This window comes from Aricia agestis, chromosome 12, assembly GCF_905147365.1.
Source record: "Aricia agestis chromosome 12, ilAriAges1.1, whole genome shotgun sequence".
In the NCBI taxonomy this organism is placed as follows: domain Eukaryota; kingdom Metazoa; phylum Arthropoda; class Insecta; order Lepidoptera; family Lycaenidae; genus Aricia; species Aricia agestis.
The window spans coordinates 4,097,111-4,123,729 of NC_056417.1; the positions used below are offsets into that span (position 1 = coordinate 4,097,111).

Below are 26,619 nucleotides of genomic sequence, written 5' to 3' on the forward strand. Positions count from 1 at the left end.
TCTGTATATTTTGGTTTTTGATTTACTTTCTATGGACGTTTAGAAATAAATAAATTTCATTTATTTATCACTTCGACGATTTCAATTTCTTTTAAAGACATTTGAACATGTACCAAAGATTTTAATGTAAAAAATAAAAATGTCCATTTCAATTTCTTTTGTCGTTAGAATCGAAACGTACAAAAGACGACCTCAGCAATTTTATACAATCAACTAACAGCACTTTTTCACTGTCGGGCTGCGCTCAGGTATTGTGGCAGGAATACAAGTAGGGTATAATATAAATCACTGTTGAAAGATACCTTTTATTTTCAAAGAGCGTGCTCTAGATTCTAGTCTTTACTTAGAGCTTAGTAAATGTAAGTTGCCTTTGATAGGGACTTACAATTAAAACTTCTGGAAACGTAGTTTACGCGTAATTTTCAATGGAAACGAATTAAATGATTAATAATATTATTATTATTATTAACCTGATTTTAATGTTGCCTGCGACTTGAAGCACACAAAAGGAAATTCTGTATTTTGTATGGTCTGTCTTTTTTGCTACGATAATAACTGTACTTATTTTAAAAAGATAAAACCGACTTCAAAATTGTACGTAGCTTACTAACAACAAAATTGAGAATTAATACTACGAGTACCTATCTCCAAAACTACTGAACCGATTTTGATGAAACATTTGTTCAGACGCTGATATAGACTAACATATACGAAAACTGGGTAGTTCTGGAAATATTACATATACAAGGTGTAACAAAAATAAGTGATAATACTTTAGGGTGTATATGTGTTCCTTATAGAGAGTTCACTGTGAAAGTAGCAGCGCTGAAAGACCAAATTTTTTTTCACTTTTATATGGGGAAACTCGTGAGTCGTGACGTTCGGGCGCTTGCCCATACAAAAATGAAAAAAATTTTTGGTCTTTCAGCGCTGCTACTTTCACAGTGAACTCTCTTTAAGGACACATACACACCCTAAAGTATTATCACTTGTTTTTGTTACACCCTGTATACGCGTCGAATTGATAACCTCATTTTTTGAAATCGGTTAAAAAAGCCTTCCCTGTGATCTACTCTTATTAAAATCGGCTCAAATAATGTTTGGACCCTTATTTTAAAACTAGACGGTAAAGAACTTTCGACTTTAACGGGAACTACAAAAACTATTGTGAACAGAAAATAACATACCTAAAAGCAAATTCCTTCACATTTTATAGTGCTTTCGTATGCAACCGATAATCGAGGTAATGCGACCGGAACCTGCTTTCAGGGTTAAAGCCTAGGTTAAGGTCATTTGCTAATGCCTAGGTCGTGAAAGCACTTTAGTGCTTATGGTGATTGCTTAGGGGTATTAAAGTTTATCTTTTGATTTATTTTCGATCGGAAGAATTTTATCTGTAATATAAATCATAATATTGTAAGAAAGTATAGTTCGCGCACCACTTGAAAGCTCGGCAAAAATGGAAAGGTCTCTTTGATAGAACGAAGAGTGAGCAGTAGATAGATATCAAGCATGGTCCTTAATTAGCCGACCTCAAAAGAAGGAGGTTGTCAATTCGACCAATTTGTATTTAATATATCCAGAAATCTCCAGTTTTCGTATAATATGTTAGTCTATGTCAGCGTCTAAACTTCAATTATACTCGTATGCCAAATATATGTAAGTTTTATGTTTGTGTTTGCAACACTGTATGCGTCGATTGCATCCTCGCAATTTAGTAGAGAGATATTAAAGTAATGCTCAGCTTACATCTTTAGTAACCCAATTTAAAAGTATTTACTAAAAATTTATTCTACTAATGGTCCTTAGAATAATATTCTTTAATCTTTCACCTAAAGAGTTTTAGAGTATCCTTGGCTTGTTAGGAAAGCTTTAAATAAACAACTTATATTTAATTGCAGGTTTTCTCTCGCGGTAATTATTTTGAATTGGGTCACATTGGATTAAGCGATAATGAGGTGTTAGGGTTTCCAGTTTTAATTTACGATTTCATTTAAAATTTTTAAAAGACTACAAAATAGAAAGTAAATATGTTGGTTAGCTCACCTTTTTTTTCGTGTCGCACGTTGTTTTGTCATAAGCATTTAACACTTATAATATATTGAGTTAAGTTTAGTAATATAAACCTTCCTTTTGATTCAATCTATAAAAACGCATCAAAATCCATTGCGTGATTCCAAAAACCTCATAACTACTTATTATATTTTTGGGACAGACAGCGAATTTCTTATATTATCTAGCCCATAGAGAAATACTAGCGACCCGCCCCGGCGTCGCACGGGTATAAAATATATACCCAGCCACTGAAAAATGATTAAAATCGATATCCTATCCTTCACTTCGTCTGCTTCTTATCTGTGCCAAATAACATAAAAATTGCTCCAGTAAGTTAGTTTGCGAGATAACTGATAAGTCCTTTCAAATAATTTCCTCCGCTTTTTCCACATTCTCCTATTAGTCTTAGCGTGATAGAATATAGCCTATAGCCTTCCTCGATAAATGGGCTATCTAACACTGAAAGAATCATCAAAATCCGTTGCGTAGTTTTAAAGATTAAAGGGAACAAAGGGACATGAGGGAGAAAAGCGACTGTTTTATAACATGTATAGATATAGATAGAGTAATACATATGTCGCAGGCACATTGTATAATTAGCCCTATTACATAACGGCTAGCCGTTTTAAAAAACGGCGCCGTTTTGTAATGCGGCGTGTCGACGTTTAGCCGGATTGTAATTGAGATACGTTCTTCAATAAGGCGGCCCACATTTAGCCGCATCGTAGTCCTATGTAAGTTATAGGGTGACCATGATTGCAAAATAAAACAATGCTGCAATGAGTGGCCTTCATTAAATTTTGGTAAGCACTCATAGAATAAGCAAAAAATTCTGGATTTATCTTTTGTTTTATGACGGTCGCCGGCTGCTGCTGCAGCACGCTCGCTTCGCTCGCTCAGCTCCCTCTGTGTTGTGGTCTAAGTTCTAACATAACCTAACCTACTTTTGGAGTTTCTGGATGGTGTTTGTTTTTGTTTTGACGGGGGGCCAGCACCCCCCCGTCCCCCCGCTTAGGTATCAGTGGTAAGTAGGCCTTCTGTTAAGTCTTTATTAATTAATAAAATAAATAAATTAATAATGAAATGAAATAAAATACTGAAATGTTTTCTCTGCTGACCGAATGTATAATCTTGCCGACCAAGTAATTATTCTGCCGAGTGACTGTTTATTTTGCAGATACATAATAAAACTCGCTGCCAGTTATGTGTTTAAATTGCTGACCATTGTCATGATTATTTACAGAACACGAATTGCAGCCTGATTTTAATTATTGCTAACAAAATCTTTGTATTCTGACAAAATTATTTATTAGCTGTTATTTCTTGCAAACCAAATTTTTAAATGGCATACACAAAATTTAATTACTTCTCATATATTAATCTGTGACACGGGCAGCGCCACGGGTGTTAAGAAATGAATTACGAAACTAAAACTGTCAAAAAGGCGACTAGTCTCTAACCAATGACATATGAAACACTTCTTATGTCATTGTCTGTAGCCTTATTACATTACGGCTAGCCGTATTACATTACGGCTAACCGTATTGAATGACGTATAGCGCCGAATGCATTCCGGCGGTTTTTTATTCAGCCGCATTGAATCCGGCTAAACGTCGACACGCCGCATTACAAAACCGCGCCGTTTTTTAAAACGGCTAGCCCTAATGTAATACGGCTAAATAGACAATCCGCCTGCGACACATACACCGAGTGATCATTTTCTTTGTTTCGAATTGTGTTTATCAAATTCAAAGGCATGACTCATGCTATTGTAATTTTGATTCCATAAAAACGTTTCGTCGAAGTAAAAGACAAACTATTAATTATTGTGATAGCCCTAACCTTAAATCATTTAAGGCCAAGGTTAACAACGTGGAAGCTTCAGTAAATTATTTCAGTCCACAATATCATCATTATTAGCACAGTATACGTCTTATTCCCCCCCTTCTATTACTAAACGCTATACAACGGATATGCTATAGTAGGTACTATATGTAGGTACAGATTTCCTAGAACATTTTTTTTTATTACTATCAAGCTATTTTGTCGTGAGCTTCATTTTGATAAGACGAAGAATAATTTCCTCTGCGAAAATTCTCGAAAGTGGTAGCTAACAGAATCTCTGTTAGAAAGGATTTAATATTTCGATTTGATGGTCCTAAAATGTGGATTGTTCTATTTGTAGGACAATGTTACTCTTAAATTACCCATTAATATACAAAAAATCAGCTGGTTAGGGTTTCGTTTTAGGGTTCCGTAGTCAACCAAGTTTTGTTGATTACGGAACCCTAAAACGGATATAATCATATCGAAGAAATCAAGCAAATCATTTGCTGGGTGGCAAGCGATTACCACCAAGATTACCACAACGTAAAATGTATCTATTTTTTTATGAAATAAGGGGCAAACGAGCAAACGGGTCACCTGATGGAAAGCAACTACCGTCGCCCATGGACACTCACACTATTGGGTATGAATGTAAATATTATATTGTATACATAAAATTATCAAGTATTTGATACTCGTAAGTTTGCCGGAGTCTTTGGATAAAATGACCATTTTTATCAGCAAAAATAGCAAAATGTACGCGTAGTCACGGCCGATGTGTGCGAAAATATAATTCGCATATAATGTATGTCAGCTGACGATCATAACACATCGCGTGCGAAACGCCAAGGTGACTGGAATAACGACCTTGGCGCAGGTGAAATTATTGTTCAATTTCTACCCCTTTCATGCCTTAGGGCAAACAGATTTTCGTATTTGAGGTGTTCGAAGAAATATGACTTGAAGCCTCATGCCCTTATTACTCAACTACAGCGAATACAAAAAAAGAGTGATGATTTTGGCAGTATAATATGTATGTATTGGTATGCAGCCCCCGATTTATAGATAGGCCGTATAGGCCGCGGCTTAGGTGCGGCAGCGTCCATAAGAGGCCGACCACAGAACAATAAAAACATTTTTATTGTTCTGTGGGGCCGACAGATTACGTAGATACATGGGGCGGCGGAAATGAAGTGGCCAACACTCATTTTTTTACGAGCCTATACTATCCCACTGCTGGGCAAATGCCTCCCCCAAGGTCTTCCATCTGTCTCGTTCCAACGTCACCGCAGGCCAGTCTGGCTTTTAGGCATCCAGTTCATCTCGCCATCTTTTTGGAGGCCGTCCACGGCGGCGTCGTTCGTCTTCTGGTACCCACTCTGTGGTGACCTTTGCCCAACGGTCAGGATGCATGCGGCTGGTATGACCCGCCCAGTCTCACTTTAATTTTGCTGCTTTCTGTCTTTAACACCTGTTTTGGAGCGGAGCGTGCTATTTCTTATTCGGTCAACTAGTCTTACACCTATCATGCTGCGCTTCATTGCTCTTTGACAAACCCCGAGCCAACACTCATAAAAAATATAAATCCAGCACTGGTGGTATGTATGTATGAATGTGAGGTCAGTGGTGAAAAATTTGGTTCCTCTACTTCATGAAAGGTTGCAAACAACTTTCAGTGATTTGGTCGGCTCATTTCATTAAATTCTAATCTTATTAAAGTTTTAAATAGCGGGTTGTTTTTATTGATGAAGTTTTAACTTCACTTGTCACTTGTTTAAAAACCTCGTAACCCCAATCGTCTCCGATCTATTAACTCATAATTTTCTCCCACATTAATATTTTTTAAATTTTATACAGAGCGATCAGCAAATTAATATTTACCTACTCTCAAACTCTTGCAATTCCTAGGGGATAACAAACTTTCGTATCTTCAATCCTATTTAGGATTTTATTTCCAAGTTATGATTGGTTTATCAGAACTGTCGTACAAAGAATCCTTGGAGATTGAGAAATTTACATATTTTGTATTACATAAGCTGTAAGCATGAAATATGTTACATAAATGTACACTTACTTTGTGTATCTTTCGCCCACGATTTCGCGTAATATAATAAAATATTATGAGTGTACTTAAATCATACGTTTTCCGAAATAAGAAGTAAGTAAGTATTATATTATGTGCCAAAAACTATCTGTATATGTATTTTAAAAGCGTAAAAGAGATCCAAACAATCCATTCAAGCTATAAAATCCACCAATAAACAGTATATTTATGGTGAATGGTAAACAGCTTTTTCGGGGTTTCGTCCCTTTTGTTTGCGTTTTACACGACGACGCGGACGTCGTTATAGATAAGGCGTACTTAAACAATAATTATTCCGTATTGTAATGTTTTGGAAGCTTTTTATATTAGGTGTTACGTAGTTTATATCCTCTTTCGCATCTTTGATATTAGGGATGGCCGTGGTCTAAATACAGATTTCACCTAAAACGACAATAATAAAAATGCTATCTCTTTTTGAATGTGCTAATGCTAAAACGACACAAATAGACTATTGATTTTTTTTCACTATTTTATAATCATAATCATAAATATATATAAAACTCAAAGGTGACTGACTGATTGACATAGTGATCTATCAACGCACAGCCCAAACCACTGGACGGATTGGACTGAAATTTGGCATGCAGGTAGATGTTATGACGTAGACATCCGCTAAGAAAGGATTTTGATAAATTCCAACCCCAATAGGTTCAAATAGGGGATGAAAGTTTGTATATAATAATGCTTCTTAACGCGAGCGAAGCCGCGGGCAAAAGCTCGTCATAAAATATGGAACGCAGACGTCTCATCAAATTAAACATTTTTAAATAATTTAATTACCAACGCACCTTCAGCAGTTTAGCTTACAACATTAAAAACCATATATTTCACAAAATACAAAGTTGATTATATTGGTGACAAACATGGCAACACTGTAATTAATTCAAATTCGAAATTCAAATATTTGTTGGCTTGGCGCGAAAGCTAGCGTGTTTCGGGTCTCTAGGGAGGGATTATGGCGGCATCAATACAGGAGCACTCCATGTTGTGTTAATTAATGTAAATGCTCCTTAAATGTGTTAAATGCTAATGTGTAATAAAGCCTTAACGACTGAGTGCTCTAATGCTTGTAATCTCTGAAAATAAGCTTACCGATCGTGCCAAGTTGTAATGTGACGGCGTATTATTGTCGATAGATATTGTCGATGCTGAGAATAAAATAGGTAATACTTACCACGAACATTAATTAAAGGAATTTTTCATGTGCGTTGCGCATGTGGTCGATTTTTCATAATATAGTCGATAAGGCATTGATAACAAAATATTATTTAATATTACAGACCAACAAGGGCCTTTTAACAAACGGTGACATTTGGAAATAATGCCGTCACCTTGTAAAGTGTCACCAGATAGGTAGTTAGTCGAGACACTTTCAATGAAGAGAACGAGACGAGTTATTTTGATTGCCATACGGTTATACTGCAAAATAAGTGTTCTACTTTCAAATTTTTTTCAAATCGATTCAGTGTTGCCAATACTCTCAGGCTGTTCCTATTTTGTACCGGAAATAGGTTATCTTTTTGTCTTTTTACGACGCCATTACGAGTAAATTGGTAGAGAGCAGCCCTAGGCGGCAGTTAGTGATAACGAACGTTCAACGCTCTCGATAGAAATGTTAAACGGAAATGTATGCTGGAGAGAAACGTATAAAATGTATGCCTAAGTACCAACACTGTAATTAATGTTGTTTGGAATATAAAGTCTTTTTAAATACTATAATTTTTATTAGCCTTATTATTTAGCTAGCAGTAATCTGATGTGGGTGTGCATACGACTATTTTATAGATTACTGCTACAAGTTACAACAGATCATTCTCCGTGGTCTGCTCTACACTTGCGATGAATTTCATCAAATTCAGCTCAGTCGTTCACAAATCACAATGCTTAGACCAAGGAGAATCAGGATTTATATAAATAAGATTTACCTACTGATTTATTAATCTATACATATTATAAAACATAGTCCCTTTTTTCCCCTCATGTCCCTTTGTTCCCTTTAATCTTTAAAACTACGCAACGGATTTTGATGATTCATTCAGTATTAGATAGCCCATTTATCGAGGAAGTCTATAAGCTATATTTTATATTTTATTATGCTAAGACTAATAGTAGCGAAAATTATTTGAAAGGGCTAACTTGAACGCGCTAATCTCAGGAACTACTGGTCCGATTTGAAAATTCTTTCAGTGTTAGATAGCTCATTTATTGAGGAAGGCTATAAGCTATATTTATCACGCTAAGACTAATAGGAGAATGTGGAAAAAATGGGGGAAATTATTTGAAAGGGCTTATCTCGCGAACTACTGGAGCAATTTTTATGTTATTTGGCACAAATAACAAGTAGACCACGTGAAGGATCATATTAGGCTATCGATTTTAATAATTTTTTCAGTGGCTATATATTTTATACCCGTGCGACGCCGGGGCAGGTCGCTAGTTACTTTATAAATAGATGAATGTATGGATGAAAGTTCATTCTAATTTGCATGATTCTGTTTGAAGCTCGTCTCCTGATTCCCTCGAGTTCAAGTTTAACAATTCATACAACTTGTTAAAACTTTGATCAACCGTCGCTTCAGTTTTGTATGAATTTGTCAGGTGACGAAGCTTGTACGAGTTCAAAGTTTCGAGAAATTTCCAGTTTGTGAAATGTTATAAAATTTCTTTCATTTTTCTTTTCTTCACGGCTATGTCATTCTATGGTTTCTATGTCAGAACAATACAAGAAAAGACTCAAAACAACATAATTCATAGCCAAAAATAATTTTTTTTTGCTACACTAAAAGTTAAACTTTTTTTGTCTCTAACTAATGTTCACCATTTTAGTGTTTAAAGATAATATTATTGATTTTTCTTTACTGTTATTATTCAAAATTTTAATTGTGCTCATACTTTGGAACTCCCTAGTTATCAACAAACAAGCATAGCTCTTAATTTTAGCTTGAACAATAAGCTGTAAAGACAAAGTTTATAATAGAAAAACTTCACTTTGCTAGCTCAAAGTGCACTGAAAATAGCAGCGCTGGTGACGTTCACAGCTGAACTGTAAAGAGAAATTAATAGAAACTCGCAATATAGTGGATTCTATTTCATTTGAACTTTGACATTTATTATATTGTTTAGAAAATAATGCTCTTTTGCGATGTCGAAAACTAACTTTTTATGACTACTGCAAACTAACTAAAGTAAAAAACCGGCCAATTGCGAGTCGGACTCGCCCATGAAGGGTTCCGCAGCAGCAATAATGTTTATTTCTATGAAATTCAAAGGTTTATTTTTATATTTCAGTTGATTTGATGAAAGTTATGGGCGGACGGACTGACGGACAGACAGACAGACAGACAGACAAACAGACAGCCGGACAGACAGACAGACAGACAGGCAGACAGACAGACAAACAGACAGACGGACAGACAGACAGACAGACAGACATGACGAATCTATAATAATAATAATAATATCTATGGACGCTTCACACCACGTCAGTCTGGCCCCGTGCTAAGTACCTAAGGACTTGTGTTACAGGTACCAGACAACGGAAATATATTTAATACTTTTATACTATACATATATTTAAGATTTTTATTATATCATACACATATTTAATACACATCCAGACCCGGGAACATTGAAAACTTTTTGTTCCGTCGGCGGGATTCGAACCCGCGACCCCCGGCTTGAGCTACCAACGCGCTCACCACTGAGCCACAGAGGTCGTCGAGGTCGAGGTCTATAAGGGTTCCGTTTTTTGCCATTTAGCTACGGAACCCTAAAAATGCGCTTTCAGCGCTGCTACTTTCAAAGTGAACTCTACACGAGGGACATAGTCATAAACTCCCTTAAGTATTATCATTTATCACTTAGTTTTGTTTTACCCTGTATAATCTTCGTCATCAATTTCTTATCATCGAGAAGTATACTGATGTAAAGCACTGCGTGACGTCATTTATCCGTGCTTTCTCTTTTCTTTCTGTTTTGGTCCAACACTGTTGGAATGACCATTTTATCTCTTAACTTAGCAATCTTATAGTCTAGTAGGCAGCATGAATCTAGTAATCCTACATACGTTCATGGTGTTTAAATACCTGACACGTTTACTAAAACTTTATTCCTAAGGAGAGAGTTAGGTTGTTCTTCTTTGCTTCTTCTTACCTTAGCGAGAGAGGTATATCGTGCTGTCTCTCACCTTAGCGACCTTGTCGTCCAGCAGCCAGTGTATCGCCGTGTTGGAGGCGTTGGCCAGCGCGGTGAGGGCGCTCCTCTCCCAGGACACGTGCTCCCAGTGCTCCGTCATGATGGCCGCGCATAACATCGCCGTGGAGCAACTGAAACAAAAGAATATGTTAATTACGATGCTATTCTTGTTGATTAGTATGCTTAAATGAAACTAGACCACTCGGATCGGCGCACTCACACAATGGCGTGATTTCAGATGAGTGAATGTAGCAATGTAGGTTGTATTCAATTTAGTATCATATCACACGTGCATAAAATTTGTGCCTGTGCTAATCATGCTTGACTTCAAGGTCAGAGCTGTGTGTGTTATGTTGTTGTGATAAAAGTATTCCGTAGATTATAGTCTACGCTACGGCGCGTAGTCTGTCTACGAATGTCTACGAAATTCATCTAAAGTACAGCACGAGTAAATTATTGATACAAAGTTTTCTACTGAAATGGCAGATGATCATATTATAATATGAGATGTAGAGCAACACAATGCAGAGCTGCTCGGCTCGGGTTTTTGCTAGTAATATTATTGTATGTCTCACAAGGTTAACACAAGGTTTTAGATATCATTCGAAAACAATCAAAACGTAAATCGTATACGAAAGACGTTGAAAACACGTAGATATGTAAATGTTACAAAACCTCTTTTTATGTGCGATATAAAGCCTTTTACGGTCGCAGTGTAAATCCTTAAGTACTGACGATAAAATATGTACAAGACTTCTGAATTTCATTGCTCAGATGTCTTGAAGATTTAACACATGTACAGTACATTCACCTTTTTATTGCAATAAAAAAAGTTCTAACATAAAATGCAATCTGTTTTTACGAAATGGTTTTAATGTAAAATAAGATTAAAATAAGAAAATTGTCTTTATTCCCTGGAGCATATTATGTAAGCGAAACTGTGAAATTTTCAAGCTGTTTAAGATTTTAAATGCAGCTTGCATGTTGGTAAATTCTTACCAAGTGCATTTAAATATTAATATATATACTTAGGCGTGGTTAAAGTTAAAGTTAAGTTTAAAGTTATAGTTAAATATGGCGTCCTTTAGCTTTAACTTTAACCTTAACTTTAACCGGAGAAATTTACAGATGTCTGTTGCGTTTATTTTTTTTATTGAAGCTACAGGTAACGGGATTGACAGTATAAAAAATTGAATTACTTATCCGTAAAAATCGACAGGAAAAATATGACACTGTAAAACATAGTAAATTTTCAGATTATATGTATACGTATGAGCGGAGGTTAAATATGGCGTCCTTGGACGCCATATTTAACTTTTGACATTTTGCACTGTAGTTATAGTTAAAGTTACAGTTATAGTTACAGTTAGTTGGTGCATACTACTCAACTAAGGTTGAGTAGTAGATTTTTCAATTTTTAAATGTTTAATTGTGAGCTAAACATATTATGTATTTCTAAAAAATCAGGTAATCATAATATTAAACTTTATTAATTAACAAGCACAACGAATGCGTCTTAATTTACACAAAATAAAATAATTAAAGAACAACAAAGCTGTGATTCCAAATTTAAAATTATTTCAAACTTATTGCGCAGTAAAAAACATTACGATCAATTCTACAATCTATAAAGCAAGAGGTATAAACACGCTGTATAAACTACATCTTATGCTATACACAAATCACACCCTGTATAGAATCCCTCACATAAAGTATGTAATCCTGGATCGGGTCGTATGTTAACCGGGAGTTTATGGGTCGGGTCGGGTGTTTATGACCCGGGTTGACCCCAGAGAAGATAGTTTAAGATCTACACTACTTCATTGTATTTGAAGACGATTTGACAACGGTCAGCCAGGTATCTGCGGGGCTAAAATGGTCACATTTAGCAATTCCTATCAACCAATTCAGCAAATGAAGTTTCAAAACTGTCAAACTGACAAATGTCAAATTAGTACGAATTACTAGATATGAATTGCAAGCAGACTTGCATTTTGCGATTTTAAAATAATGAATCATAATATGATTCATAATATGATTCTTCAAAGCGACCATTTTAGCCCCGCAGTTCAGTCCATCAGTCTGAGACTGATGCCAGAATGATGGCTGGAAAGCTCATCATAAAAAAATATCAGTCCGTTACGGCCGTTCCCAATATTTGATCTATCTCTGGTTTTGCCCTACTAGAGATAGGAATAGCTCATAATTGACATAAAATATTATATTATGTCTCTAATGTCTAATGTGAGCTATTCCTATCTCTAGTAGGGCAAAACCAGAGATAGATCAAATATTGGGAACGGCCGTAAGACGATCATCCTAAAATCATTTTTTATTCTTAATTGTGTACCCAATAGATAAAGCACGTGATGCTCAAATTTTATTTTATAAAAAGAGAATTTGTATTTTATAAAGCACCTTTCTAAATAAATTGTCTTTCATAAAATTTGTCGACAGGCACTTCTCAGAATCCTTGATGTAATTTCGGTCGCGAAATTAGGTTTCCATTCATAAAAGCGCGCTTTATTTTCAAGAACAGTTTTCAAATTATATGCAAAGTAGGTTTTGGCGCCATTCCACAAGCCGCCATTTTAATTAGCCTCTTTAGTATATGATGAAGCGACATTGTGTAGAAATTTTTTAGTTCATTAAAACCTGCAGCGCAAAGTTGGACGGAATATTATGGACCATTTCTAAGACATATTTCACAGTAAAATTATATTATAATAACATTTTAAGTACACTAGCTATTTGACCGAGCTTTGCTCGGTATTCGATGACAATGACATTTTCTAAAAATGATATATATATATATATATATATATATATATATATATATATATATATATATATATATATATATATATTGCTCGTTTAAAGATATAAGATAATAATTAAAAATAATTAAAAGTGAGATAATAAAATATTGACTCTAGCAATACCGGGGTAATAGCAATACTTATAGCACAGAATACATAATTAGTACCTTATGTTTATAGGTCTACCAGAAACTGATGGTAAATTTTGATTGCAGATTTTCAAAAAATATCCTTGAACATTGGATAAATTTTTATATTTTCATGTTTCACACACAAAATAAGCCGCTATAAGGAAAACTACGGAACCCTAAAAAGAATCAAAATGTTTTAAGTAAATGAGAATATTATAATAATAATATTTAGGGGGAATTTTTAAAAGATGTCGCATATTTATGTGCTAGCAACATTAATTCTTTCTCGTTGGAATGCGTAAACTAGCGTAGAATCGCTTATCGTATTATCCTTTTATTTGTTCGGAAACAGCGCACTATTTTAATGTTCATCCTGACTCCTGTCCTACTGTAGTTGTGCATATTTTTCTAGGTCAGACAGTAGGTAATCATATTTTAATTAACCAAGTATTAGGTACCTATGACATTATCATGTCACTATAATTTGCTTTTATAAAACGCGAGAAATAAAATATATATTATGGTATGTATGGTAGGTATGTATATTACCGTCCCTATTTCAGCAGGTCGACAAAGAAAGATTTAAATAATAAAGTCTTGATTCGAAACGAAGAAGCAGGATTTAAATTAGATTTAAAGGCGTGATTTAAAATTGAAATGCAATTTGTAATAATGGCGGCACATCGAAGTTTATGTGTTCTAGAATATTTATTGCGTGTGGTACGGTAGGGTTGCCAACTTTACAACATTTGGTCAAAAGCGGCGAATAGGAAATGCGCCTGTTTTAGAGTACAGTAATTAAACAATAATTATTAAAAGGTATTTTTTCGGCTCCAATTATACGAGAAAAGTACCTGTCTATTGTATTGTATGTATTACATTTTTTAGGGAAAATAACTTTACCTGCAAATAAGAATCTCTATATAGGTATTTTTTTTTTATGAAATAAGGGGGCAAACGAGCAAACGGGTCACCTGATGGAAAGCAACTTCCGTCACCCATGGACACTCGCAGCATCAGAAGAGCTGCAAGTGCGTTGCCGGCCTTTTAAGAGGGAATAAGGTAATAGGGGAGGGTAGGGAAGGGAAGGGAATAGGGGAGGGTAGGCAAAGGAATAGGGTAGGGGATTGGGCCTCCGGTAAACTCACTCACTCGGCGAAACACAGCGCAAGCGCTGTTTCACGCCGGCTTTCTGTGAGAACGTGGTATTTCTCCGGTCGAGCCGGCCCATTCGTGCCGAAGCATGGCTCTCCCACGTATCGGTATAGTACATATACGATGTAATAAGTATAATATGTTTAAAGGTAGAAATATCACGGCATATTCGGACTAAGTGCCTAATTCTAATCATAATCGCCATGAATACCATCGCGATTAATAACCATGATGATGATATTTAGCATTTAACAACAAAGTGTCGTTGGAAATATGAAAAAACTGTAAAGTTTACCGCCAAGTTTAAGTGAAGTTTTATTAAACGAAGTGCCTGTTACTACTGGGACAACGCCGTATTGCGGCCTACTTTCAAAGTTTTGATTTTTCTTAACACTCCGCCATTTTGAAATTCAAAATTTACCTCGCGTTCCACTTGACGTTAAAAACGATCAAAACGCTCAAAATGCCTCCTATTTTGAGCGTTTTGATAGTTTTTAACGTCAAGTGGAACGAGGGGACTTTATTTTCTCAAAATGACTTAAAAGTTATTCCTCCCTCTTAATAATTTGTGCATGATTTTTTAAACGATTTTTTTTTAAACCTAACAACAAAACAACACCAACATGAGCATTCAAACTTAATTCAGTGTGACTTTAAAGGAAAGGTTTTATGGGTATACCAAAGTCATCATTAAATTACAGTTGAATATCATTAAATGTATCTAAATAAGGCCGTTAGAGAATAAAGTCATTACAACAATAATTATTGCTTTATAACGACTGTAACTTTTGAAAGCTTTCTGTAAATAATTTCTATAAACAAAAGCTTTAGAATTCTACGACAATATTAACGTTCGCTTAATTAGGTACTTTAAAAAGCGATTAGTGTCATTTGTATTATTTTGATAAATATTAGCCTGGAAATGACAAAATAAAACAAAACAACTGAAAAAAAAATCAGTAGTAGGACAGGCGATATGAAATGCGCCTGAATTGAGTGATTACCTTCGTAAGCTCGTGACTTATACACTTAAGTTGTACTTGGATAAACAATTGAAAGGGTAAAACAAAAGACGGGGTTGAAATAATTGACATACATATTACATTTTCACGAAAGCAATGTCTAATTATTATGAGAATATGAGCGAGGGCCACAAAGGAAGATTAAGACCGAGCAATATTATGGTATGCTCGGTCTGGCCGAAGTTAACATGGTATAATATTAATTTTTAGCTGTCGTTTATTCCGAAATCCGCTGTAAGTTTATAATATGAACTTCTATATAGCGCGATGCAGGATTGTAGCGTGCTGCGAGAGTCCGCCATAATAGTATTTGTTAAACATTACCATGAAAACCGCTTAATATGCTTGAAACCTTTGCTCATTATACTGTACAATCCCAAAGTGTTGACAGGCGTAATGGTTATTAAATTCACACGTCGATAACTGAACCCCGGTCCCCGCCCATACAAGGTCGATCTGACAAGGACGACCACAGATTTAGGTAGATTTAAGTAGTAGTAGACGCTTCATAAAATGCCTCACCTTTTTTGGGGTTATCCGAACTATTTATTTAGGTAAAAGTGAAACGTGTCTTATGTAGACAGAAAGTATATATTTTATAATAATAATAATGGCTCCCACATCGGTTTCGGTGACGGTGGCCGGTTTCATTGAAACCAGGCCAGCTACGCAGGAGTAATTTTATAGTGCCCAAGTGTGTGCGCAGTACACAAGAGCACTCTCTATTCCTTTACTCTCATAACCCAGTGGGACGGAAGACCGACACGACCGGCGAGAGATCAGGCGCAGGACCGAATTTTTTTACATGCCATTCGGCGCATGGATCATCTTACTTGTCAGACAATCAGGTGATCAGCCTGCATTGTCCTAACCAAACTTGGAAATAGCATGTTTCCAACGCGGGAATCGAACCCACGACCTCCGAGTTAAGAGCCGCGCTCTATACCACTAGACCACGGAGGCGTTATATTTTATACTAGTATATTATTCAGGTATGAAAGTTTTTTGCATAGAGAAAGCACAAATAGATTCACTCTACTTCTCGTAAATATAAGATCTATGCGTGTTGCGATGCTATCTAAGCTGTTACTATACTATACAAAAACAATTCTTTTTAAGGTTTTACGTGTGACATCTACTTATATATGAATCTATGGTGAGAGCTAAGGGTGGGGTGAATCAAACGACACGACAGGGTTAAAAGAACGAGTCATCGAGACACGCGTGATAAATTGCCTTTTGATTTGCATAAAAATTAAAAAGTTACAGTTGGTACTTAAATAAAATATCATAGCCAAACTGTGAAGCCGCGTCAAAAGACATACGACATTTTGTATGTTTGTTTGAAGAAACGACGAATTAGAACAGTAAGAAAAAGCCAGTTAGATATTAGTGAACAATACTAAGACTGATTTTCATAAAAATTTGCACACAGAGAAGACAATGGTAGAAATATAGTGCTACTTTTACCACGTCAAATTGTACGGATTCCCTTGTTTTTATGCACCGTTCATAGCATTGCGACTTCATCTAATAAGTATTACTTTTTAACTTAAGATCTAGTAATAACTAGTTACTAGAACGTTACACCGTTTCTGTATTAGCGGACCCTACTCAATATCAGCTGTCACAAGTCACAACACATAACTCACTGGCCTGAAATTCAATATTTCTATCCAGTATGCGAAATGTTATTTTACACCCGAGCTATGGCTAATCTTGAGTTTCCACCGAGAGCAAATCGTGCCTTATCTATATCCACATATTTTATTGAATATGTGTTTAGTTTGGGTATAAATTAGGAGCTTCAAATATTCTACGATGCAGAAAAAATATTTGCTATCAGTATGTTTACAATACATCTTCTTCTGTGGATAGTGTGCACAGAAAAACATAGACAATGCTCAGCCAGAATTATCAAAATGGTTATAGTTTATCCTTACGTGTGTATGCGCATGTGCGCTCTCGTACTTAGGAGTTGCCTGTATGCGTAAGTGGTTAGTATTTAGAACGCAGGTGTGTACAATATAGGTACTATCAGAGAAGTTGATTCCTTGAGGCAGATTGTCGACTTGCGTAATTTGGTTGCATTATGTCAAAGTTTAAACCACAGATTTTAGAAGTAAGTTTAAACCCAGCTCGACAGATCGCGATTTATATTGAATTGACATAAACCAACAAAATGACGTAGGTCCGCCATTTGCCTATGAATCAACTTCTCTGATAGTACCTACATTAGAGCGTGCGCGCATTTTTGTGTGCGTGCGCCCACGCGGACGATGCACATGCATGTGACGCTATGTATGTGTGCGTACCTGGTGAGCAGCAGCGTTGCCAACAGGTAAAAGCCGCTGGGATGTATGGCGCAGTCGTCGCCCGGCGTCTGGGCATCCATGTCAGCGCCCAGCTTGTGGTAGGCGATGTAGGCGCGCGCGGGGCTGCCGTGGGGAGCAATTTTTGTGGCTGTCCTGTCTCGCTAGCACACAAGCTCATCTGGTCGCCGTTACGACCGCTCCCACCACCTGAGAAAGAGAAGTCTATAGTTACATGGTCAGTCTGGCATCAATTCAGTCCATCAGTCTGAGACGGACGCCAGAATGATGACCGGAAAGTACATATTAAAAAAATGAATAGTCCGTCAGACAAACGGTTACACGATAATTCTCCTTTCAGTCTGGATCAGACTGATGGACTGAACTGATGCCAGAATGACCGTGTAATCTATGACCGTGTAAACTCAATTTTGTAGTAACCTACATCATATGCAAGTGTGACAAAAATTGGTTATTTTAAAGCAATAGGCTTAAAAACTACTGGTCTTATTTAAATAAAATTTGGCACAGACGAAGAAGTACAAGAAAGAAAATAGGCTATTATTATTGAAGCAAAATGCGCAATTACCGCTCACCATTTGCGTTCTCTATCTAGAATGAAATAATTGAATGCGACGACTGCGGCATAGGTAACCTTTATGGAACATTTTGTAAAGAATACTTGACGCACCTCGCACTTCCCTGAAATATCCACATGTACGTCTATGTTTCCTCTTTATGCTTAAACTAGAACACCGAATAAAATTAGGTATGGATGTGCCTTAAGCCCCGGAAAAAGAATCGTAAAGTTGGTATCCTAGAAAATATACTATTTCCTAGAAATAAATTAATGTTATCTAGTTACTTATAATTTATCGTAGCTAGTACGAAGTGTACCTATTGTACAAAATGTCTCACAAATTTTATTACGCGACATTGAAACTGTGTAGAACGCGCCGAAAACTGTCAAAGTTTGAGAACATTAGTCGAGTCCAATTAATTTAATTTGGACTGAATTTCAAGTAACACTTTGCATAAAAGCAATCGTGATTTGGTAGTCGTTCTACGTAACGAGAACCTACGTACAGAATTTAAAGTAGGAATTTCTTTTGAACTCTATAATGATTTACATGGAAGATAAAATATTATTCTCATTTTCTATAAAGGAGTACTCAAGGTTTTACGCTGTACGTCAAAGCCATCGCAATAAAGCTACGACGCGACGCGCTACGATCTGCTGCGAAACGCCTACGAAAATGCAACTCCTACGACGCGCTACGCATTACCTACAACGCGCTATGCAACTACTACGACGTGCTACGCATTACCTACGACGCGCTACGCAACTCCTACGACGCGCTACGCATTACCTACGACGCACTACGTAACTCCTACGACGCGCTACGCATTACCTACGACGCGCTACGCAACTCCTACGACGAGCTACGCATTACCTACGACGCGCTATGCAACTACTACGACGTGCTACGCATTACCTACGACGCGCTACGCAACTCCTACGACGCGCTACGCATTACCTACGACGCACTACGTAACTCCTACGACGCGCTACGCATTACCTACGACGTGCTACGCAACTCCTACGACGCGCTACGCATTACCTACGACGCGCTACGCAACTACTTCGATGCGCTACGCATTACCTACGACGCGCTACGTAACTCCTACGACGCGCTACGTAACTCCTACGACGCGCTACGCATTACCTACGACGCGCTACGCAACTACTTCGATGCGCTACGCATTACCTACGACGCGCTACGTAACTCCTACGACGCGCTACGTAACTCCTACGACGCGCTACGTAACTCCTACGACGCGCTACGCATTATCTACGACGCGCTACGTTAAATTCCTACGACGCGCTACGTTAAACTCCTACGACGCGCTACGCATTACCTACGACGCGCTACGTAACTCCTACGACGCGCTACGTAACTCCTACGACGCGCTACGCAACTCCTACGACGCGCTACGCATTACCTATGACGCGCTATGCAACTACTACGACGTGCTACGCATTACCTATGACGCGCTACGCAACTCCTACGACGAGCTACGCATTACCTACGACGCGCTACGTAACTCCTACGACGCGCTACGTAACTCCTACGACGCGCTACGCATTATCTACGACGCGCTACGTTAAACTCCTACGACGCGCTACGCATTATCTACGACGCGCTACGTTAAACTCCTACGACGCGCTACGTATTACCTATGATGCGCTACGCAACTCCTTTGACGCGCTACGCATTACCTACGACGCGCTACGTAACTCCTACGACGCGCTACGTAACTCCTACGACGCGCTACGCATTATCTACGACGCGCTACGTTAAACTCCTACGACGCGCTACGCATTATCTACGACGCGCTACGTTAAACTCCTACGACGCGCTACGTATTACCTATGATGCGCTACGCAACTCCTTTGACGCGCTACGCATTACCTACGACGCGCTACGTAACTCCTACGACGCGCTACGTATTACATATGACGCGCTACGTAACTCCTACGATGCGCTACGCATTATCTACGACGCGCTACACAACTCCTACGACGAGCTACGCATTACCTACGACGCGCTACACAACTCCTACAACGCGCTACGCATTACCTACGACGCGCTACGTAACTCCTACGATGCGCTACGTATTACATATGACGCGCTACGTAACTCCTACGATGCGCTACGCATTATCTACGACGCGCTACACAACTCCTACGACGAGCTACGCATTACTACGACGCGCTACACAACTCCTACAACGCGCTACGCATTACCTACGACGCGCTACGTAACTCCTACGATGCGCTACGTATTACATATGACGCGCTACGTAACTCCTACGATGCGCTACGCATTATCTACGACGCGCTACACAACTCCTACGACGAGCTACGCATTACTACGACGCGCTACACAACTCCTACAACGCGCTACGCATTACCTACGACGCGCTACGTAACTCCTACGTCGCGCTACGCATTATCTACGACGCGCTACGTTAAACTCTTACGACGCGCTACGTATTACCTATGATGCGCTACGCAACTCCTTCGACGCGCTACACATTACCTACGACGCGCTACCTAACTCCTACGACGCGCTACGCATTATCTACGACGCGCTACGTTAAACTCCTACGCCGCGCTACGTTAAACTCCTACGACGCGCTACACATTACCTACGACGCGCTACGTTACTCCTACGACGCGCTACGCATTATCTACGACGCGCTACGTTAAACTCCTACGACGCGCTAAGCATTACCTACGAAGCGCTACGCAACTCCTACGCGGCTCCGCTACGCAACTCCTACGCGGCTCCGCTACGCAACTCCTACGCGGCTCCGCTACGCAACTACTACGAAGCGCTACGCACCTCCTACAATGCGCTACAAAACCTCTACGCCGCTCTACGCAACTCCTACGACGTCTATGGTAATCGCTACAATCATCCTCCTTTAATAATTTATTGAGTATTTTTTTTAATGAAATAACAAACGAGCAAACGGGTCACCTGATGGAAAGCAACTTCCGTCGCCCATAGACACACGCAACATCAGAAGACGCCGGTTTTCTGTGAGAACGTGATATTTCTCCGGTCGAGCCGGCCCATTCGTGTCGAAGCATGGCTCTACCACGTAAAGTAAAGAGTATAAATGTGAAGAAAAATTTAGAAAGTAAAAATAGCATTTTGAATAAGTATGAGATAAATTTTCTTTAACTAACACTTCTTCAAAAATTTTACTTTCCGTATTTTATGGTTAGCGTCTAAAAACCGTTAATTTTAGCCTAGTGAGGTATGGTCGTGAATTTGAAACGAACTAATAAAATTCATGACGGCTCCGTAGCGTACAGCAATAAATGTAAAATGCTGAATATTTTAACTGCCACTAACTTGCCGCAATACGGAAGTACTTACAATTACGTCATAAAAATAAAGGCACCAAAGTTAAAATTGGGTTATGACTATGTTTAGTTTACAGTATTAACCATGCTAATATCTATCTGTTTGTAACCTCTTTACCCCAAACCGCTGAACCAATTTTGCAATAGTATGGAGATATTTTGAGATAATATTTTGAGAGTATAGGTCAAAGGTCAACTCTAAATGGCCTACAGTTGGCCGATTGCTGAATAGAAAATGTTTTACTGTAGATCAGGGGTCACCAAATGGCGGACCGCGGTCCGCATCTGGACCGCCGACCCATTGTGTGCGGACCGAGCATTTTTGAAGATGAACGTTAAAAATAAATATCGGTCTTGAATTCTTGTAAATAAGCATACTATTAAAATTTCATCAGAAAACTTCTTGGTAACTCGCGCTAAGTATTCCATAAAATACATAAAGGGATGTACTTTTAACAAAATATACCTATAATGTTATAGTAACAAAAACAAAAGCTATTTACTTATATAGGTTGTAAAAACAGGCGCGGAATACCAGTAGGCTAGTGTAGCATGCAGTATGGTTTATAAAATCCTTATGCCTGTTTTCACTAACGGTCTCCTAACGCTAAGTGTCAAATGTCTCTTAAAACAAACACATTTAAAAAAAAAGTAATGTTTTGCAAAAGTTCTTACGCCCTAAGGACGAATGTGACACACAAAAATTCGTGAAATCTTGAAGGATATGTACCTTTAATGGCCGCTAGGGAACCACTTAGCGTTAGGAGGCGGTTGGTGAAAAAGGCATTACTCATGTTTTAAATGCTAAACTATGTCTGTCCTTTTGTCTGTCTGGCTGTGTTTTATCTCTTCACGCCCAGAGCACTGAACCGATTTTAATGAAATTTAGGTATGGAGATGCTTTGAGAGGCGGATGCATATGATTTTTACATCTGACAAAATAAAAATGTACAGTACCCGCGTGTAAAACAATTTTCGGGGCAACGGAGTTGCGGGCGTTAAGACCGCATATGACCCTAACTTGACTACATACTTTAACCTAGATCTCAAAATCTGTAAGGTCTAGAAAACTGATTTTTTGACAAAAGTAACTTCAGTTCATAAAGATTAAATGCTCAAGACGAAAACACGATTACTCAAAAAATGCTCGATAGTTTCTTTTTTACAAAAAACCTTGTTTTAAACACATTTTTGCTTGGATCTTCAAAGTTTGCTGTCTTTTCTTTAATATTTTTTAATATCTATAAAGGTATAGATAAAACCTAAATTTTAAATTTAAAATTGCTCAAAACACTTTTTTCATAATCATTATAGTTCGTCTTTTATTCAAGTAAAACTAACTCGGCGATGATTCCGCGCCGTCCTTTTTCACCTGGCATATGAAAGACGGGCGTGAGTGTGAAGAGAGAAGGACGATGTTTGATATTTAGAGTCAGGTGAGCTCGCAACTTCGTTCCGTCAAAATTCGCTTATCGCGCGGAAACCGTACATATTTCCGGTATAAAATGTATCATATTGTTTTTTTTTTATGAAATAAGGGGGCAAACGAGCAAACGGGTCATCTGATGGAAAGCAACTTCCGTCGCCCATGGACACTCGCAGCATCAGAAGAGCTGCAGGTGCGTTCCCGGCCTTTTAAGAGGGAATAGGGTAATAGGGGAAGGTAGGGATGGAAAGGGAACGGAATAAGGGAGGATAGGGAAGGGAATAGGGTAGGGGATTGGGTCTCCGGTAAACTCACTCACTCGGCGAAACACAGCGCAAGCTGTGAGGACGTGGTATTTCTCCGGTCGAGCCGGCCCATTCGTGCCGAAGCATGGCTCTCCCACGTCAAAATTATGTCCTTCCCAGGACTCAAAGTATCTCCGTACCAAACAGCAAATACGGTTCAGCGGTTTGGGCGTAAAGAGGTAACAGACACACAGACATTTGCATTTATAATTATGTAGTATAAATTTGTTTGTACACCCAGCTGCAATTAACTGCAGAGTTTTATGCAGTAGCTGTAAGGTCAAAGGTCGGTAAAGGTCTCGTCGATAACTGAACCTCAAATTCCTCAACTGAATTAATGTGAAAGTTCATAATGATGGATGATTGTTTTCATTCAAAAAAATTGTGGATGGATTGGTTTGATATGGTAGAGGTCTCTATACGTACATTTTTTCATTATAGTACAATTACATACAGTGTTCTAGTGGGATAAACTACTGTATTTAGAGCAGGCAAAAGCTAGATAATGTAATATATCTTGGTCTTTTATTCTAAGTGCCGGTTTCTAGTTACCATATGGAATGAAAATTGACACGGAATACTAAGACTCATATGTAAACAACCGACTGCAAAAAGGAGGTTCTCATTTTATCAGCATAAAACGTTTTTCAAAATATACCCAATGGAAAAAAAATTATAATATATACGAAATCGATATCAAAAATTACTTCAAATAAACAATAAATTCGATATAATAAGCCAAACTTACTTTCTCTACACGATTTCGTTCGCTTTATGTACCACTTTCAGTCACATTTCTTCGGAATAAGTCATAATATATCGCGTATTTTTTCGATTTATCGGGTCGAAAACAACCAGCGGTTTCGAGACAACCACCTCCAGCAGCGATTCTGTTGCAACTACTGAGCTTGGGGAAAATGGGAGAATGAAGTAATCAATAGTGATGGAAAAACCGAGTCGATAAGCTTTAAATTGGGATTTTTATTGCTTACTTTGAAGAGAGGTGAACGTGATTTGATAAGGAAATATAAATGTTTGACAAGATATCTACGAAATTATAGAATTTTTGAGATCGCATCTATAACTGTTGCTGGTATAGTAGTTGTAAGAGGTAGAATCACTTTTATTTTCATGTATTTGGAAAACTATTTGATTTTAAATTAAAGTACTTTGATTTTAAATTAAGTTTTGCAAATTCTGTTACTGTTTTTAAAATTTTATTAAAAATATACTTAATAATAATAACTTTGTTTATATATTGTATGTAGCTTTCAAACGCTGAATTGATTCTTTTATAAACACAAATACTTCGATTGATAAAAAATAAGCTGTTCGAAATTCCTATTGTTTGATGTAATTTTGATAGAATCTATTATCTATATATTAACACGCAAGCGAAAAACTCTGTAACCCTTTTGACGAAAAATGGGGAAACGTACGTGCATGAAATTTTGCATAGTTATAGTTTATACGGTGAAGAAGTGCATCGAACTAATATTATTTTGAAATTATGCTTTTATCATACATTTTTTTAACAAATAAAACATTACACACACTACAACACACACACACATGAAAAATGACAGACTTTTGAGTGACAAGCCTATACATACGAATAATACTCTTTTATATTTTATGGTTAAAGTCTGTTGACAACAAGTTGACAAATTGAAAATGGATGATAGTTTTTTTAATATTGAATCTAAGATACTATTAGACAATGCTGACACGGCCAGTCTGAGATCAGCTAAGTCCCTGAGACAATAGTTGAAAAAAAAAATGACAAAGTCAATATTTTTTCCAAAATATAGGTAGTAGTCCTTATGTCGTTGAAACTAAGGTCGAATTTCGACCATTGGGCAATCTCTAGTGCAAATAAAGCAGCAAAACAGCAAACAAATATAGCAGCAAAAATAAACTCAAAATACCTAAAAGTCTCAAGGTGTTACCAAAAATTTTGAATCGGTTTTATCGACATCGATGCTTTATAGATAAGGGCACATCACTACCACTGGGTGGGCAATCGCAGTGGCGGGGGAAAAGTCGATATCTATGTACGTGTCGTTACAATATCAAATGCACTATAATTACTAAAATTACTATGTACTAAATTATTTAGTTATGTATGAGTCTAGTCAGCAATACTAGACGCCGCCCGCGACTTTACGCGCGAAATAGTATGACATAGGAATCGTTCATTTCTACGCAATATATGTGCAAAGTTTCATCAAAGTCAGTTATAGTTTCGGAACTTACTAAATGCAAAACAAATATACCTAATAATATCTTTCCTCACAATAATGATACGATAGAATTGTGGATAATATTTTGTACCTAATCGCCGTACTCAGAGACATTTAATTACGATTAACCTTCAATTTTGGAGAGTTTGACAGATAATGTATGAGACTTTTGTCAAAATTTTGAATTGATTACATTTAAGTAATTAATGTTCCACTCTGAGTGCGGCAGTTAGGACGTAGGTTAGGTTTTAAGCAGGTCAATACGTCTGGGAACAATCATGTGCGGGTTTCCTCATGATGTTTTTCTTCTCCGAAAGAGCGTCCGTACTATGTACAGATGTACTTAAGATCTGAAAATGTCTCATTGGTACACTCCACCCGGGAATAGGTTAGATTATATTTTTTACCCCGACATAAAAAGGCGTACGTGTTTGGATTATCACTGTGTCTGTCTGTGGCTTCCTAGCTCACGAACGAATGAACCGATTTTGATTTAGTTTTTGCTTTAAAATCTGTCGTTATTAATTTAATATCATTAGAAGTCGGAGGCTACGAAAAATTATTGATTGTTTTTTATATTATGTAAGTAACTAGGATAGTCGATTAAGTGAGTATTTAATACATAAGTATTTTATTTTTATTTAAAAAAAAATATTAACAAAAATAAATAATTATAATGTAAGTAACTCACTTTTAAGAGTTTAAGCCTGATTTTACTTATCCAAAATGCATTTTATGAAAACCTTTTTTCGAAGCCCTCCACAAAATATGTTCCATATTTTTCGTAGGAAATATACTAGTAGGCACTCCTATTGCTAGAACTCTATGTCGAAAGAATCGTATTTTTTTCTATTAAAAAACTGTCTGTGTTTATTGTTAAAACCATTTAAGGACCCCTACGGTCGCAAACTTTGACGCTTAGAACAAAAAGACACTTAAGAGTGGAGAAGCTCTCGGAACCAAGCTTTTGTTTATCGCAAGCTTTTATGAACTTTAGTCAGTAGCGTAGTTAGAATTCTTTGGGGTGCCTAATATGTTTTTTCTTATAGATGAGCAGCTAATACATCGTTAGTTATGAATACGACT

The 26,619-nt window shown here is 37.4% G+C and overlaps 2 protein-coding genes across 3 annotated transcripts in view; one reads left to right on the top strand and one right to left on the bottom strand.

Annotated features, from left to right (window-relative positions):
• LOC121732770 overlaps positions 1 to 24,167 on the bottom strand; it is a 29,485-nt gene extending 5,318 nt beyond the window's left edge. Inside the window, exons 1-3 of one of the 2 annotated variants that reach the window (XM_042122739.1) lie at positions 24,039 to 24,167; positions 17,623 to 17,829; positions 10,173 to 10,311 (exon numbers count right to left, since the gene is read on the bottom strand). In XM_042122739.1, coding sequence (XP_041978673.1) covers positions 10,173 to 10,311; positions 17,623 to 17,702 — 219 coding nt within the window. In that variant the 5' untranslated portion in view covers positions 17,703 to 17,829; positions 24,039 to 24,167. Of the gene's footprint in view, positions 1 to 10,172; positions 10,312 to 10,855; positions 10,987 to 17,622; positions 17,830 to 24,038 lie in introns of those variants that run through there. The other variant, XM_042122738.1, reaches the window with a different exon arrangement.
• On the top strand, positions 18,016 to 19,491 carry LOC121732673 (alpha-(1,3)-fucosyltransferase FucT-like). The gene is made up of 2 exons (XM_042122628.1): positions 18,016 to 18,023; positions 18,786 to 19,491. Exons 1-2 carry the CDS (start codon positions 18,016 to 18,018, stop codon positions 19,489 to 19,491), a joined length of 714 nt encoding a protein of 237 aa, XP_041978562.1.
• Positions 24,168 to 26,619: the final 2,452 nt, after the last annotated feature.